General features: G+C 42.7%; 1 protein-coding gene across 1 annotated transcript in view; it reads left to right on the top strand.

The window, feature by feature from the left end:
* The first annotated feature begins 523 nt into the window (after window positions 1-523).
* The window catches only part of GK5 (glycerol kinase 5), a 100,119-nt gene continuing 83,582 nt past the window's right edge, over window positions 524-17,060 (top strand). The window contains exons 1-3 of the mRNA XM_054040271.1: window positions 524-698; window positions 8,592-8,685; window positions 10,311-10,386. Of these exons, the coding sequence (XP_053896246.1) occupies window positions 558-698; window positions 8,592-8,685; window positions 10,311-10,386 (311 nt within the window). The 5' untranslated portion in view covers window positions 524-557. The remainder of the gene's footprint in view (window positions 699-8,591; window positions 8,686-10,310; window positions 10,387-17,060) is intronic.

Below are 17,060 nucleotides of genomic sequence, written 5' to 3'. Positions count from 1 at the left end.
GCACCAGTTTAATAATCCCGCCTAGGGCACCATAAATGCTAAGGACAGCCCTGCTCAGCACCCCCTGTCAGCTCCCCCTCAGCTCCTTCCCCTACCCCCAGCCTGCCCTGATCAGCTGTTCAGGAGGCTGGGCGGGAAGAAATGGAGCATGGCTGAGAAGAGGCGGGGCGCAGGTGCGGCCCTGGGGAAAGGGGTGGAGAGTGGCCTGCCTAAGGCTGAACGGGGGTTCAACACACCTGGCTCATTAGTAGTCGGCCTCTCTGCTCGGAGGGTTTAGTTCATTTATGTATTAAAGTACCAGCAGTGGCTCGGCTGAGTCTTCATCCAGGGGGCTGGGTTGGGTCCAAAACGGGCGGGATCCAGCGTTTACTATTGCCTCTAGCAGACAGTTGGAGCTCCCCCGAGCTCTGCTTAATCCCTGCCCCGTTCGTTCCTGCCCCCGGCCCCGCCCTCCTCAACCGGCCGGGCCACCCATAGGCCCGCCCATGGCGTCGGGACGCCGCGGGTCTGTGGTCAGTGCGTTCCCGCGCCGCGCCCAGCCGCCGCCTTGTGGGGGGATGCCGCGCTGCAAGGAAGGGCTGGCGAGCGCTGCTGCCGCCTCCGCCTCGTACGTGGTGGGGGTCGATGTGGGCAGCACGACGGTGCGCTGCCACGTCTACGACAAGAGGGCCGCAGTCAGGGGCTCCAGCAGCAAGAAGGTGAATGAGGGAAAGTGGCGGGGGGACAGGAGGCGGCTGCTGTGGGTAGGGAGGAAGCTCAGCTCCACCCACTAGCACATGTTATGGGGACCTTGTTCCTCTTCCCCTTCCGGGCACACTGTAACCCGCGCTCCCTCTCCCCCGGCAACTCCTCCGAGATGGGGCTTTGCTGTCACCCCGCCCTTAGCCCCGCCGTGCATGGGCCAGTCCCCGCCCCTCCACGGACAGACTCTGCCTACCCCGGGGAGAGGGGCTCGTCTTCTTGCAAGCTCTGTCTTTATAAGAGATACATGGAGTAATAGGTAGTTTAATATATGTGTTTCATATGCATGTGGTTTGTTATGTGAAGTGCAAAAGGTAACCTCCATCACTTCTCAGTCACAGTGGGAGGGGTCACTGTACTGGGAGCTGCTCCCCCATCTGCCCAACCCCCATGGACCCAGACCCCCCATACCTGCCCCACACACACCCAGAGCCCCCTGACTGAGCTGCCCTGCACCTGAAACCCCACCCCACCAAATGTCACCCTCTGCACCCAGGCCCTCTTGCCAAGCCTCCCCCTTCCATCTAGATCCCCACCGAGCCTCTCCCCCCTGCATCTGGACCCCCCCCACACCATCCTGCACCCAGACCACCCCTTGCACTCGAACCCACCCCCGATGAGTCCCCCCTGCACCCGGACCCCCACCCCACTGAGCCCCAACCAGCTGCACCTAGACCTCCACTCTACCAGTGTGCCCCAGCCACCTTCACCTGGACTACCCATGCAGAGTCCCATTCCCCTTGCATCAGAACCCCGCAATGAGCTCCTGTCCATCCAGTTCCTCCACTGAGCCACCCTCACCCCGATTGCCACACACCTGGATCACCCCACACTAATTGGTGTGACCGGTTTGATCACAGAAACCCACTTGGGAACTGCCAACTGATGTGCCAAGACTACTTCTGCCCCTGCTTTCCCTGCTAGCTCGGGACCCCAGCACCCTGTCTTGCTAAGCCAGACATGCCTGTCTGCACCAACAAAGACCCAGGGTCTGAATTACTTGCCCCAAAGCTGCAGACTTAACTGAAAGCAGCTTACGGAAGTGTTCTTGTCTTTAACACTCAGATGCCCAACTCCCAATGGGGTCTAAACCCAAATAAATCTGTTTTATCGTGTATAATGCTTATACAGGGTAAACTCATAAATGGTTCGCCCTCTATAACGCTGATAGAGATGCACTGCTGTTTCCTCCCCCCAGGTATTGATACATACTCTGGGTTAATTAATAAGTAAAAAGTGATTTTATTAAATACAGAAAGTAGGATTTAAGTGATTCCAAGTAGTAACAGACAGAACAAAGTGAATTACCAAGCAAAATAAAATAAAACACGCAAGTCTATGTCTAGTACACTAATACAACTGAATACAGAAAATCTCACCCTTAGAGATGCTTCGATAAGTTTTTTTTCACAAACTGGACACCTTCCTAGTCTGGGCACAGTCCTTTCCCCTGGTACAGCCCTTGTTCCAGGTCAGGTGGTAGCTAGGGGATTCCTCATGATGGCTGCCTCCCCCTTTGTTCTGTTCCATCCACTTATATATAAGGTGGGAATCCTTTGTCCCTTTGGGTTCCCACCCCGCCTCTCAATGGAAAAGCACCAGGTTAAAAATGGATTCCAGTTCAGGTGATGTGATCACATGTCACTGTAAGACTTCATGCCCACTTGCCAGCACACAGGTATACAGGAAGACTTACAGGTAAAACAGAGCCATCTGCAGTCAATTGTCCTGGTTAATGGGAGTCATTAAGATTCCAAACCACCTTTAATGGCCCACACTTTGCATAATTACAATAGGCCCTCAGAGTTATATTTCATATTTCTAGTTTCAGATACAAGAGTGGTACATTTATAAAAAAAGGATAATCACACTCAGTTGATTATAAGCTTTGTAATAATACCTTACAAGAGACCTTTTGCATGAAGTATATTCCAGTTACATTAGCATATTTTCATAAAATCGTATAGAGTGCAACGTCAACTTGGATCCTGCCGGGCTGAGCCTGCTTGCCCCGCACCTGGATTGGGGGCCAGAGCTGGGCATGTGTGCGAGACTCTGTCCATCTCACTTGCTATCTTGGTGTGCATAGTATGGAGGGGCAGGACCCGGGGTGTTTCTGGGGCAGGCCTGGCCCTTGCAGTGTGTCAGGGTCAGGTGCAGCCTCACCACCGAGTACGTGTCCCAGGGCGGGGAGAGGGCCACGTTACAGGGTGATCTCCCACCTCCATGCAGTCAGTGGCCTGTGCTCCCCACTGCCATGCTGGAGCCTCCACATTTAAAATATGCAGAATTTTGCAGAATTTTTAATTTTTTGGTGTAGAATTCCTTCAGAAGTAATTAGTTGAAGATTGAGTATAGCAAATCCTGGACTGCAAACTAATGTAATTTTCATCTTTGATATACTCTCTGGGTAATTGTCACATCAAAATGTGAGCAGCCAGAAAATGGCTGTAGCCGTGTTAGTTCTGGAGCAAGAGTGGACAAGGGTATCCTACTATATTGTGCCAGCGAATATACTGAAATACATTAATTTTGATGATGAAAAGGTCCTTTCTTTGGAAGATGGAAGAGAGAAATATGCACTTGTTGTAGGGAGATTATTAGGGGTTAGGAGCACTGGTTTGTGGTCTCAATTCTGAAGATTATTTTTTTAACTCATCTTGGGCAAGTTATCTAGTATCTTTCTCCCTCAGTTTAACTCTCTACATTATGAGTATAATAATGCCTATCACAGTTGTGTTGTGAAGCATAATGTTGGCAAAGTGCTTTGACATCCTTTAATGAAAGGTGCTACATAACTGCAAAGTAGCATAATTAAATTATACTCTGAATTAGTGGCTACTGTTTAATATTTTCTTCAGAGTAGAGTTTGAGTGCAGATATGTCATGATGATAAACATGACTGGGGTGCAGTATAAGTATTTAAATAGAATATTATATTGGTCACAGGAGCGGCTCAAAATCAGCATTAGACATAAAAACTGCCTATTGTTTCCTTTGAACATTCCTATACTTCGGATGCAAGAATCTCTTAGCCTTTTATATTTTTAATTTATTCTACCAATAATATACTGATAGAATTAGTGGTAAGGTGAACTTCAAATGTGTTAAGTTCCAAAGAAACAGAAGAGAGAATTTTATCTGTCCTTGATTTGAAAAATGTATATTACGTTAGCTTTTTTGTTAGACTGGTTAGTATTAAAATTTTGTATAGACATTGGATTTGCTATATAATGTTCAGTTTAACTCTTGATAGAGTTTTTTGTAGTTTTCTTTAATACAAAATTGGCTAATACCCACTAAAAATAACTTTTGTTAGTCCTTAGAGAGAACTCTGCAGTACAGCTCAAGTGCTGAGCTGGTAGCTATATTCTAATGCAGTTAAAACATCTGTGACCCATCATACATGAAGTAACAGTTGGGTGGTAATTCAGTTAAACAGTTAGCATAAAAGCACTTTCATGTGTTTTGCAGTTGAAAATGGTGTGCTAAAGTTTGTTTTTAATTTTCCATGGTTATAATTCAGCAGCACTCTAGTGGGTTGTCAGTTCCTGTTTTAAGGCCACATCTATGCTACAAAAAGCCTGTTTTTTGTATGTTTTTTTTTTTTTTTTTTAAAGCTGGTTTAAGAAAACAGTGTAGATGAGTGCACCAGTCATTATAGGTTGGTCACAACTATCTTCAGATGTTTTTTAAAAAAATATTTGAGACTACTCTTGATGGTGCTGAATGAAGCAATTTTTGAAAATGTCTGTTTTTAGTGCAGACTGGGACTGACTCACAAATAAGTTTGGTGATTTTTTTCCATCTTTATACTCAATTGTGTACATGACAGAAATGCCACAGAGGTTGGTAAAATGGGTTGTTTTTGCTTTCTAAACCCAGTACAAGATCAATACACCTGTTCTTATTGATTTATTGATTTATTAAGTTAGGATTGAGATACGTCAGCAAAGGTGTGTAGGCTAGTTTGGAACAGCACTCAACTCAACATGCAATGCTGAGCTCAAAACAGTGTTGTAAGTTTCTCATTTAGGAGAACATTACAGCAGAAAATACAGTATGGACATTTCTCGGGGCTTGTCTACGCTGACACTTTACAGCGCTACAACTTTCTCGCTCAGGGGTTTGAAAAAACACACCCCTGAGCGCTGCAAGTTTCAGCTATGTAACATGCCAGTATAGACAGTGCAGCAGCGCTGGGAGTCATGTACCTCGTGGAGGTGGTTCATACTTGGTGTGTGGAGACTGTAGGGACCACTTTAGAATATGGCAGGTACCATGCTTCTGAATTCAGTGATTGGAATCTGTATGTAGAAAGCTCTGGGCAGTCTTTCTTTTAAGCTATACAGACCTTTAGAAAAGGTTCACAATTCAAAACTGACATAAGACTCAAGGTTTGTTACTTTCATCGTGTTGTAAGTAAAGATTTTGGTTTGTCATTTTTATTTATTTTATGTGGCATGGTTTTTTTCTCTTGTCAGTCTACTAAAAACAAACCAACAAACCCCACAATCTTTCTTGTTCTTAGGCCATGAACAGGGTAGATAAAATCAGTGATTTAAAGACTTTTTAAAAATTGGATTTTTTAATTTAAATCAAATTTTTTGATAAAAATACATTTTCCTTTTAAAAAATAAACCTGTTTATATTTGAATTTTACATTGACAATCTGTTAAGGCCTAAATTTAGTATAATCTCTAGAATCATTTAAATTGAATACAAAAAAGTTTGCTACTGAAGTTTTAAAGAAAGGCAAACCACTGAACTGTTGGAAGTCACTGGCTAAGTACTAGGAACCGGAGTTTGCTGAAGTGCTAAACAAGTTTTTGACAGCAGTAGCTTCTGCAGATACAGAAACCATTTTAAAATGTTATTTTTGTGCATTTTAAGTGAATTCCAATTTCTATCCAAATGAAGCTTGACACAAATCACATAGAAAAAATTAATCATCACTGGGTAAAGTAGGGGTTGCACACTTCGTAGTCTTGTGCCAAACTCATTGCATACACCAAGGGCTTCTTGCATTCCTCTGTTTCACCCCACAAGTTCTGGGTGCCAATTTTTTATCTCCCTCGAATTCAGGGACTTGTGCATCTCCTCTCACCTCGTACCACTGCAGAGGTTCTGTTTGCCTCCACTTCTCCTGTGCCAGCGGCTGTGTGCCCATATGTCCCTCATTCCCCTTTGCCCTTATACCCCCCATTTTCCCCTTCTACCCCATTTCAGGATCCTACATTCTTGCCCTACCAGGGGATCTGTGTGCGTCCCCTTCCCCCATGCCAGGGTCTGTCTGCCCCCATGCCAGGGGCTTTGTATGTGCCCCCACTCCCCTCTCGCCCCCCCATGCAGGGGCTCTGTGCGGCCCCCATCCCAAGCTTCCCCACACTTCCTCCCTCCATGGCTCAGTGTGCCCCCTTTCCCCCATCATTATTATTTCTCTTCTTTCTATCTGGGAGATAAGTCATTCAGTCAGGAGTGGCCGTAGCAAATTTGCTGACCAGGGCAGAAATTGTATTCAGTGACCCCTCAGTTGTCAAGGGGGTGGGAAATAAAATGGTCCAGCGCCTCCTGGAAGTTGGTGCACAGGGCAATTGCCCTGCTCGCCACCCATTTGGAACCAGCCTGCATTCGGACTGTCAACTTCTTAAACTCTGTTGGGAGGATGATCTGAGATGATAGGGGTATTGTTATGCTGGAAGGCATTAATTGGCGTCAACCAGTTCTTTGATATATAGAGGATTACAAAGGTGATTGAAGCTGTTAGAAGGGAGGATCCACACATCCACCATTCCAGTTTTCTGATTTTCCCCAAAATCAACAGGAGATCTGGATCATTCCCAGAAATGTATTTCATTGGATGCGGTGTTCAGAAGTCATCATGTTACAGACAAACAGAAATGCCATCAAGTTGAGTAGAAGGCCTCGCAAATTTGGTCATTCACCAATTTCTAACCAAAAAAAAAAAAAAAATTTTTTTTTTTTTAATTTAGAATCTGAATAGATGTATGTTAAACTATATTGTTGTTTAAATAAATGTGTACTGATATACTGTATCCTCCTGGTTAGCAAAAAGAAGTATCAGCGTATACCAACAAATGAGAATAAACCTTTCTTTAGGAAAATAACTAAAAAGTAAAACTATCAAACAAGATTAAAATAATTCATTTTAATTATGGTTTCCTGCCTGTTGGCTTAAATCAGTCTAAAATATGGATTATTGTTGTTTGCAGGGGGAAAATAGAAGATCCAAGATAACAAAATCTAAAAGAATATACAAAACATTTGTTATCTACTTTTCCTAATTTTACATGGGAGTTGTAAAGTAACAACATAATTATGGGTTTCAGAGTAGCAGCTGTGTTAGTCTGTATCCGCAAAAAGAACAGGAGTACTTGTGGCACCTTAGAGACTAACAAATTTATTAGAGCATAAGATTTCGTGGACTACAGCCCACTTCTTCGGATGCATATAGAGTGAAACATATATTGAGGAGATGTGTATATACACACATACAGAGAGCATGAACAGGTGGGAGTTGTCTTACCAACTCTGAGAGGCCAATTAAATAAGAGAAAAAAACTTTTGAAGTGATAATCAAGATAGCCCAGTACAGACAGTTTGATAAGAAGTGTGAGAATACTTACAAGGGGAGATAGATTCAATGTTTGTAATGGCTCAGCCATTCCCAGTCCTTATTCAATCCTGAGTTGATTGTATCTAGTTTGCATATCAATTCCAGCTCAGCAGTCTCTCGTTGGAGTCTGTTTTTGAAGTTTTTCTGTTGTAAGATAGCCACCCGCAAGTCTGTCATTGAATGGCCAGACAGGTTAAAGTGTCCTCCCACTGGTTTTTGAGTATTATGATTCCTGATGTCAGATTTGTGTCCATTAATTCTTTTGCGTAGAGACTGTCTGGTTTGGCCAATGTACATGGCAGAGGGGCATTGCTGGCACATGATGACATATATCACATTGGTAGATGTGCAGGTGAACGAGCCCCTGATGGTATGGCTGATGTGATTAGGTCCTATGATGATGTCACTTGAATAGATATGTGGACAGAGTTGGCATCGGGGTTTGTTACAAGGATAGGTTCCTGGGTCAGTGTTTTTGTTCAGTGATGTGTGGTTGCTGGTGAGTATTTGCTTTAGGTTGGGGGGGTTGTCTGTAAGCGAGACAGACCTGTATGTGTGTATATATATCTCCTCAATATATGTTCCACTCTATATGCATCCGAAGAAGTGGGCTGTAGTCCACGAAAGCTTATGCTCTAATAAATTTGTTAGTCTCTAAGGTGCCACAAGTACTCCTGTTCTTTTAACATAATTATGATAAAATAAATGAGCAGATGTTTAGAAATAAAAAATCCCTTTTAATGTGTGGCTTTAAAAAAAATTATTAAACTTGCAACAAATGTAAACTTTTGATTTAAGACTGTACTTAAAGACTACAATTAAAGTCCTTTTTATACCTTCCTCCTCAGTTTTCTGAGCAGAATTTCCTTCCTGCTGGAGTGCAACAAAAGCTAATTCTTTTTGCTTTGAAAACATTAACACAGTTGGGACAGGATTTTCTCCTGACTAGCAAGAAACCTAAATGAGCCTACTTGTTCCACTTCAGTGAGCAGGAAGGCCAGTTAAAGCTTTGGGGATGAAGCCTTCTGTATTATGGGCTTATTAAAGGGAACATTTTAAATGTAAAGGGGTGAGATCCATCTCTAATATTCCTCCAGTGTGCCAGTGGAATTACAGTAGGGATGTATACTGGTCCCTATTGTATATACTGCAGGAGCCTTGACACTCATAGTATTGTTATTGTTCATAGTAATACTATACTTCTTGCAAACAGGTAGAAACACTTCATCCTCATCTTGGCTGGGTTGAACTAGATCCTGAAGTTCTGTGGACTCAGTTCATGGATGTAATAAAAGAGGCAGTACAAGGTAATCATTCATGAAACCAAAGAATAGTAGCTGATGTTAACTAAAACCATTTAATCTATGTTATTTTTGTACTTATGCAACATGTCATCTCTAGAAAACACATTAATATTGCTGAATAGGAAACTAAAAAATACCTTAAGAACTGTCTAACGACCTAATCCTGTAAATCCTTATGCATCTAAATAACTTAATACATGAAAATTTTCACATTAGCATGTGTTTACAGGATTGGGGCTTATTTATTTATTTTAATGAAGCTTTCAGTAATAACTTACCAGAGAGCAACAAAAATCTCAAATTAGGACTAATTTTGGTTCACTGTGTATAGTCCTTCAGTTTAAATGGGATTTCTTAACGTATCCTTTGGGCGAAATTCAGCCTTTGGACATCTTGCATGCAAGTCCCTTTGAAATCAACCAAAGCTCCCTTTAGGGTATGTGAAGATCAAATTTAGTCCTTAAACATTTGTATAATTTCTGAAACACTAATTTTGAACTTAAAATAAAAAATCTTTGTTATTACACAAAAGGTGTCATAACAAAATTAGTAAGTCACTCAGCGAATATAAAATTCTACAATTTTTTTTAAATGTAAAGGGACATTGTCAACTTAAAAATCATATATAGTGAACAAAGACACTTCTTACATTACTAATACCTATATTAAAATCCAGTTTGCATGTTGCTAGTCATGCTTTTTGTTCACTTTCTGTATTTTGATTTTTTTTCTCAGCATAAATAATGAAAATCAGTGAAGTCAGCTGCATATTCAGGTTATTAAAGTTGCAGTGTTTGGGTTTAAACTCTGAGGAAAAGTTTGTTTAAAACAGCTGTTTTCACTGGAATTAGAAAGAAATATCTCCACAATTACCTTATTTCTAGAAGATTTTATAAAAGCATTCATTTACAAAATATAATTTTTAGACCACATTTACTGTGTTTGCTTTTAATTCTAGAAATATTCATTTAAAGAGGCCTGGCTTCTTGAGTTTGAATGATTATATGAAGTCCCTTTCAGTAGCTCAGAGATCACAAATTATTTTTTCTTAGATTTGTGAGCTCCATGGGGAAGGGATACTTTGTCTGTATGAGTGCTTCCACAAACTAATAATATCAAGAAGACCTACATTATCAGGGTGAAGCCTCTCCATTGTCCATGCAACACAAAAGTGATTTTGTTTATTTATAGCACTTTATTGCCTTTCATCTAGCCTATGTTATGCTCCCAAAGGTATCTAGAACATCCCTATTGAAAGTCTCATTACTTCTGCCATGGGGGCACAGTAGTTGTCTTCCCCTCTTGATGCTTCCTGAATAGGCCTACAGGGATTGCCTAATAAAAATATAGGCAATGAAAGGGCCAATGTGCAGACTTTGCTTTTGTAAAATCCAGGATTATGTGTCCAACTATTTTGGAACGAATTGGTCTAGCTCTGCTGATCTGTGCTGTGTACTTGGTTATTTCAGCAGTTATGTCACTTGTTTAGCTGTCCAATGAGTAAAAATCAGTATTTATTACATTTGTTGAATAATTTTCTAACTTTCCATAAGGTGTATATTTATGTTGTGTTATAATATTAGCATAAAAGTGCTTTTTCAACTTTTAAAATATATTTTTACTTTTAGCTGCAGGACTACAAATGAATCAAATTGCTGGTCTTGGCATCTCAACACAGAGAGGAACTTTCATTACGTGGAACAAGTATGTACAGTGTGTGCAGGTTAAAATGAATGCACATTGCAAAAGTGTATTGGTTTGCCCTATAAATTTAAGCACTTTAGGGTTTTTTTTATTTGTTCTGTAAAGAGCTCATAATCTAACTTTACATGAGCACGGAGAGTGACGATAATCTATAGTAGAAAAGGAGGTGAGGTGAGGGAAGGACAAAAGTTACAGCAATAAAATCATGCAATTACTCAGTTTAGGCATACACAGCTTGATGTTTCAGATGTTTGTGTAGTGCATATACTCTGATTCACTTTCTGTAGGCAGTGTTCCTGACTGTTACCCAGTTCTTCCAGAGAGTTAGAGCACAGAGTATGTGAAAGAACTATGGATGCATCTAGTATGTCATGAAGAGCCAAGTGAATAAGGTGTGACCTTCTTTAATTGTGGAGAACAGAACAGGAAAAATCACACTTCAGAAATTGTGTTTGGTGAGGGGGTAACTCCTAAACAAAAACACAAACATAACAAAAAAACTATTGCTGCACAATCCAGGCATAGATATCGCTATTGGAGATGTTAGGGGTAAAAGTTGAGACACTGAGTCACAAGTGCATCCAATTTAGGTTTAATCATTTCAGACAGAATGATTGTCACTTTATAAAAAAAAAGAACGAGGAGTACTTGTGGCACCTTAGAGACTAACAAATTTACTTGAGCATAAGCTTTCAGAGGCATGCATCTGATGAAGTGGGCTTTAGCCCACGAAAGCTTATGCTCAAATAAATTTGTTAGTCTCTAAGGTGCCAAAAGTACCCCTCGTTCTTTTTGCTGATACAGACTAACACGGTTACCACTCTGAAACCTGTCACTTTATAGTGTCTGGACATACATTTATGCCAGACAAATAACAACAGATGAGACCGAATTGGTAGATGGGCCCAAATGACCACATTTTGGGGGCCCTGGAAGTTCTTCCACCTTCCACGATAGTCCTCGCCTTCTCTGATCTTAATCTGGTCCTTCAGTCCCATTCTTCAGTTTCTACTCCAGTGTTTCTCCAGTTTGAGACCATGTTCTTTTATACAGTTCTGCATTACAGATGACTTAATCTTTATCCAATCGGCTTTTAAGATATCAACCTTTTTGATTTTAGGTAACCCATACATTACTGTTACTAGCTTTGCCCGTTACTTTGGGGTATGCTCATTTATTAGGGTTACTCTTCTGGGATAGGGGGTGTTCTGTACGTCTATCAATGTATTGCTTGTGTCACTTGTGTTCTCGTACGGAGCTCTACTTCTCCCTGCTGCAAGTTCCCTCCCAATGGAGCTATCCTGCAGGACCTAGGTTCCCCAGGGCTGGGTTCTTCCAGCCCCAGAATCAGACGCACACACTCTCACACACACAGCGTGTCTGAGAAGACTGGATTAATCAGCACTCTCAAGCTAACCCCTAATATGTCCCTGGACTCAGTAGGCTGGGTTGAACAGCACTTCCAAGCTGTCGCCCTCATATGCCATGGGCAACGCACCGGAATAGAGCATGCCTGAGCAGGCTGGGTCGAGCAGCACTTCCAAGCTGCCACCCTTATATGTCCCAGGTTCAGTAGGTCTCTGTTCCCACTTTCACGTTACAATTGTTATAGTAGTAACCCCCACAGGATTTTTGGGCGCTGCAGGGATCTTTTAGCTTAGGTACGAGGAGTGTTGCTGCAGAGTGAATGAGGAAACCAAAAAACCCCATGGAGGCGGGCGGGCTGGGGGAGAGAAGCAATCAGCTTAATCATGAAAGTTATTTATTGCCAGGTAATAAACATAGGGGAGCCAAACAAACAAAACAGTTATAATATTAAATCCAACTTAAATTTGATTATAAAAGTCAGGTTTACAAAACTAAAACTGATCGCACAAGTCAGGGTCAGAAGGCTATACCTCGAGAGAGAGAATGAGCTGGGTTCTCCTGAAGCTTGAATCGATCGGGGGTCCCAGGTAGTGGTGGTAGCTGAGGGTCCGGAGTGCTGGAGACAAGCAGAGCCCCCAGCATGATCAGTCAGGAGAAGATGAAGTCCCAATGGAACTGATGCAGGTTTTGGATCCAGGCATCAGAACACTTACTTGAGCATGGGTAGGAGTTTTTGTAGAGAAACAACAGTGGTTCAAGGGAGAACACTAGATTTGTTTATGTGTAAACAAGGAAGTATACCAAAGTTGTTTTGTTCAGACCATGGGAGCTATCATTCCTAACTTTGGGTGGCGTTACTTGGAGGGAGCTCACAATGCAGTTAGGGAGCTTCACTATTTTGGATACCAATAAAGGATTTATTACTAGAATTGGTCTGATAACTACTGAGCTGGGTGTGTGCTGGTGTGGGTTCATTAACATCTGGAGCAGAGATCCCCATCTTGCAGTGCTTCCCACACAGTTCTTAGATACACATGCTTTACCAACATAGATTAAAACAGACCCCTTTTCCTGGATAACATCGAAGGAATAGTGAGACTTATTCCCGGGTTGTGGGAAGTAGCATTCATCATGTTCCTTCAATGTTTGGTCTTCACAGATATAGCCCAAAACTTCTTTTCTCCTACACCCCTTTACTTTTACTGTGTTTCACACATTATCTTTCTGCCAGGCCCAAGTGTTAGGATCTCTGGAGTTCATTACTGAGTTATCATTAATCTGTAGTCCCAATGGGACTACTGGGTGGAGTACTCTAATTTCTTTGCCTGCCACAGTTATTAGGAATAACTGCAAGCTTTGCTGATGGTGATTGTACGAAGCATTAACTAGTCTCCCCCAGGGCCGGAGGACTAATTCTTCCTCCGTTACATGGGGCTGAATCAAGTTGATTGCCTCCATGGGAATTTGTCCTGCTATGGCTTGCCGAATCATTCCCATGATTATGTTATGGGTGAGAGCGTGAGCTTGCTCACACGCTGAGACATTATTCTGGAGGGACTGTACACCAGACATTAACTCTTCATCTTTTTCTATGAGTCTTTCTCACCCAAGAAATACCTTGCTTATTAACTGCTGTTCCTCACTTAACTGTTTCAAAGATACTGTTAATGGGGTTCCCATCTTTCCTATATTTTTGGTGGCATATGATAGTTCATTATCCAGAACTTCTATGTTTGCGGCATCAACTAAAGAGATTCCTGTTTCTACAGGTGCAATCCAATCACTTAATTCCCTTTTTACTCTATTTACATGGTGAGCCCCATGCCACGTTCTTTACCCATTCATCCCAACCCTTATGGCTTGTTCCAATCAAGGGAATGCATACAGGTGTTATGTGAGAGATATTCATGCCTTTTAACTGGATTTGAACTTCCTTCAGAGAAGTCTGAGGTTGAAGAACCAAATGTTTTTGTTGATCCAATTTTAACACATGGGGTCCTGAAATTGGGGCTCTTAAATGTGGAGGGGAGTGAGGTTTGTAATCAGAGGGTCAAAATTTAAAGCTGTTTTTTGTTGTTGGCCCAATTCCATTCTATACAATCCGGGATCATGGAATCCCTCCGAAATGGCAATGTGCCCATAGAATTTAAATCAAATTGTTGGCACGAGCTTGTCACAATGTGTGCCCTTTAATGGAACTACCCAGTCTGGGGAAACCTTGCTGAATCAAGTCATGTCCAGCTAAATTCCAATTCAGAGGTTCCCAGTTTACGAGGAACCATGTGATATTCTTGCTTGCTGGCGTGATCAGAGATGGCTGCAGTTCATCTCCGGGTAATGGAGGTGTCTGGGTTAAAACGACAATGATGACACGTAGGGGAATGGTTGCTTCCAAGCAGCAAAGGAAACCATGACTATCCTGCACCTTCCACCACCCGGGAGGGTATCATTGGTTGTGTTTGATGGTGTACGTCCCTTTCGAGACCACAACGACTTACAGAAGAATGGAACAGAGTCTGGTGTGGTCTTAGTTTCATAAAAAAACTTGAGTGATTCTCCGGTGGCACTCTGCATGCAATTGGCAACGCTTTCCCAGGGGCAACCCGAGGAGTTGCCGGCAGCGTAGAACTGGTAGCGATGCTGCAGGGCCAGGGGGTTGCTTCCATTGCCATAGAGTCCATGCATGTGGCACAGCAATTTTATTTCCTGGGTTCCAGCTGGCAAGCACCTCCAGAGGTTCAGAGGGATCACAGGTTCAGCATAGAGCCTGGACAGCATCAGACTCCAGACACTTATGAACAGCAGAGAGCTGGTGCAACGGTGGGATGTCATGGCTCATGTTTGGGACCTGCGAGGGGGCAGAGAAGAGAGAACAAACTCCCACACTCCTCCTGTATGTACTGGGAGAGTCTGGGACCAATATTGCAGGGTGAACATGAAGCAGTGACCTACATGAGGGTGGCCATAATAAGTCGAGGGCTTCTCTGGCCTTTTCGTGCTTCAACATCGGGGTATCCACTGACAAGCCCACCCAACACTTATTTTCCAACGGCCCCAAGCCATTCCTCCTTGCTAACCAACAAGGGTGGCTGGCAGGATGGAGAAGACAGTTATGCTATTCCTTATGGGTTAGGTGGTTTATCCTTCCACTCTTCGAGCTGTGAGTAATGAAACCATTTCCGCCAGGGTTTCCCATTTTTTCCATTCAGGATTTCTACCTGATAAACACTGGGGCTGGCTCGATTCACAATAAAGCAGGGGCCATCCCATGTGTGTGTTAAAGAGTGCTCCTTTGCTGAAAACTTTCTGTACGTTACTGGTTGGCCTAATTGTTACCTGCACAAAAATTCTCTGTTACTTACACACTCTAGGGGCACCCACCTTTACCCAGTTCCTAGGGCTCAAGGCATAACCCTCTTAATTTAGGCACCTCCACCCTTTCCCAGTTCATAGGGCTCCAGGCGAAAGGCACCTAACTTTACTCTTCCATGGGCTCCGGGGAAAAACCTTTTCCCTGTGGAGTCAGAGAAAACACACTTTCCCTGTTTGTAGGGCTCCAGGTGAAAGGCATCTAACTTTACTCCTCCGTGGGCTCTGGGATCTACTCCTCCATGGGCTCTGAGCAAACACCCTTTCTCTGTGGACTCAGGGCTTAATCTTTTGCGGGTTAGTTTGACATCTGTAGTATGCAAGGTCTTGGAAAAAAATTTGAAGGAGCAAGTAGTTAAGGACATTGAGGTCAATGGTAATTGGGACAAAATAAAACATGGTTTTATAAAAGGTAGATCATGCCAAACCAACCTGATCTCCTTCTTTGAGAAGGTAACATTTTTTTAGACAAAGGAAATGCAGTGGATCTAATTTACCTTGATTTCAGTAAGGCATTTGATATGGTTCCACATGGGGAATTATTAGCTAAATTGGAAAAGATGGGGATCAATATGAAAATTGAAAGGTGGATAAGGAACTGGTTAAAGGGGAGACTACAACGGTGAACTGTCAGGCTGAAAGGAGGTTACTAGTGGACTTCCTCAGGGATCGGTTTTGGGACCAATCTTATTTAATCTTTTTATTACTGACCTTGGCACAAAAAGTGGGAATGTGCTAATAAAGTTTGCGGATGACACAAAGCTGGGAGGTATTGCCATTACAGAGAGGGACCGGGATACCCTACAGGAAGATCTGGATGACCTTGTAAACTGGAGTAATGGTAATAGGATGAAATATAATAGTGAAAAGTGCAAGGTCATGCATTTAGGGATTAATAACAAGAATTTTTGTTATAAACTGGGAACGCATCACTTAGAAGTAACAGAGGAGGAGAAGGACCTGGGAGTATTGGTCGATCACCGGATGATTATGAGCCGCCAATGTATTATGGCTGTGAAAAAAGCTAATGCGGTCTTGGGATGCATCAGGCGAGGTATTTCCAGTAGAGATAAGGAGGTGTTAGTACCGTTATACAAGGCACTGGTGAGACCTCATCTGGAATATTGTGTGCAGTTCTGGTCTCCTGTGTTTAAGAAGGATGAATTCAAACTGGAACAGATACAGAGAAGGGCTACTAGGATGATCCGAGGAATGGAAAACCTGTCTTGTGAAAGGAGACTCAAAGAGCTTGGCTTGTTTAGCCTAACCAAAAGAAAGCTGAGGGGAGATATGATTGCTATCTATAAATATATCAGAGGGATAAATACGAGGGAGGAAGAGGAATTATTTAAGCTCAGTACCAATGTGGACACAAGAACAAATGGATATAAACTGGCCATCAGGAAGTTTAGACTTGAAATTAGACGAAGGTTTCTAACCATCAGAGGAGTGAAGTTCTGGAATAGCCTTCCAAGGAGAGCAGTGGAGGCAAAAGACATATCTGGCTTCATGACTAAGCTTGATAAATTTATGGAAGGAATGGTATGATGGGATAGCCTAATTTTGGCAATTAATTGATTTTTGACTATTAGCAGTAGATATGCCCAATGGCCTGTGATGGGACATTAGATAGGGTGGGATCTGAGTTACTACAGAGAATTCTTCTTTGGGTGTCTGGTTGTTGAGTCTTGCCCACATGCTCAGGGTTTAGCTGATCGCCATATTTGGGGTCAGGAAGGAATTTTCCTCCAGGGCAGATTGGCAGAGGCCCTGGGGGACCGATTTTTCGCCTTCCTCTGCAGCATGGGGCACGGGTCACTTGCTGGAGGATTCTCTGCACCTTGAAGTTTTTAAATCACAAGTTGAGGACTTCAGTAGTTCAGACATAGGTCAGGGGTTTGTTACAGGAGTGGGTGGGTGAGATTCTGTGGCCTGCG

Source organism: Malaclemys terrapin, chromosome 9 (genome assembly GCF_027887155.1).
Source record: "Malaclemys terrapin pileata isolate rMalTer1 chromosome 9, rMalTer1.hap1, whole genome shotgun sequence".
Taxonomy (NCBI): domain Eukaryota; kingdom Metazoa; phylum Chordata; order Testudines; family Emydidae; genus Malaclemys; species Malaclemys terrapin.
This window is presented reverse-complemented; position numbering and strand designations above follow the sequence as displayed.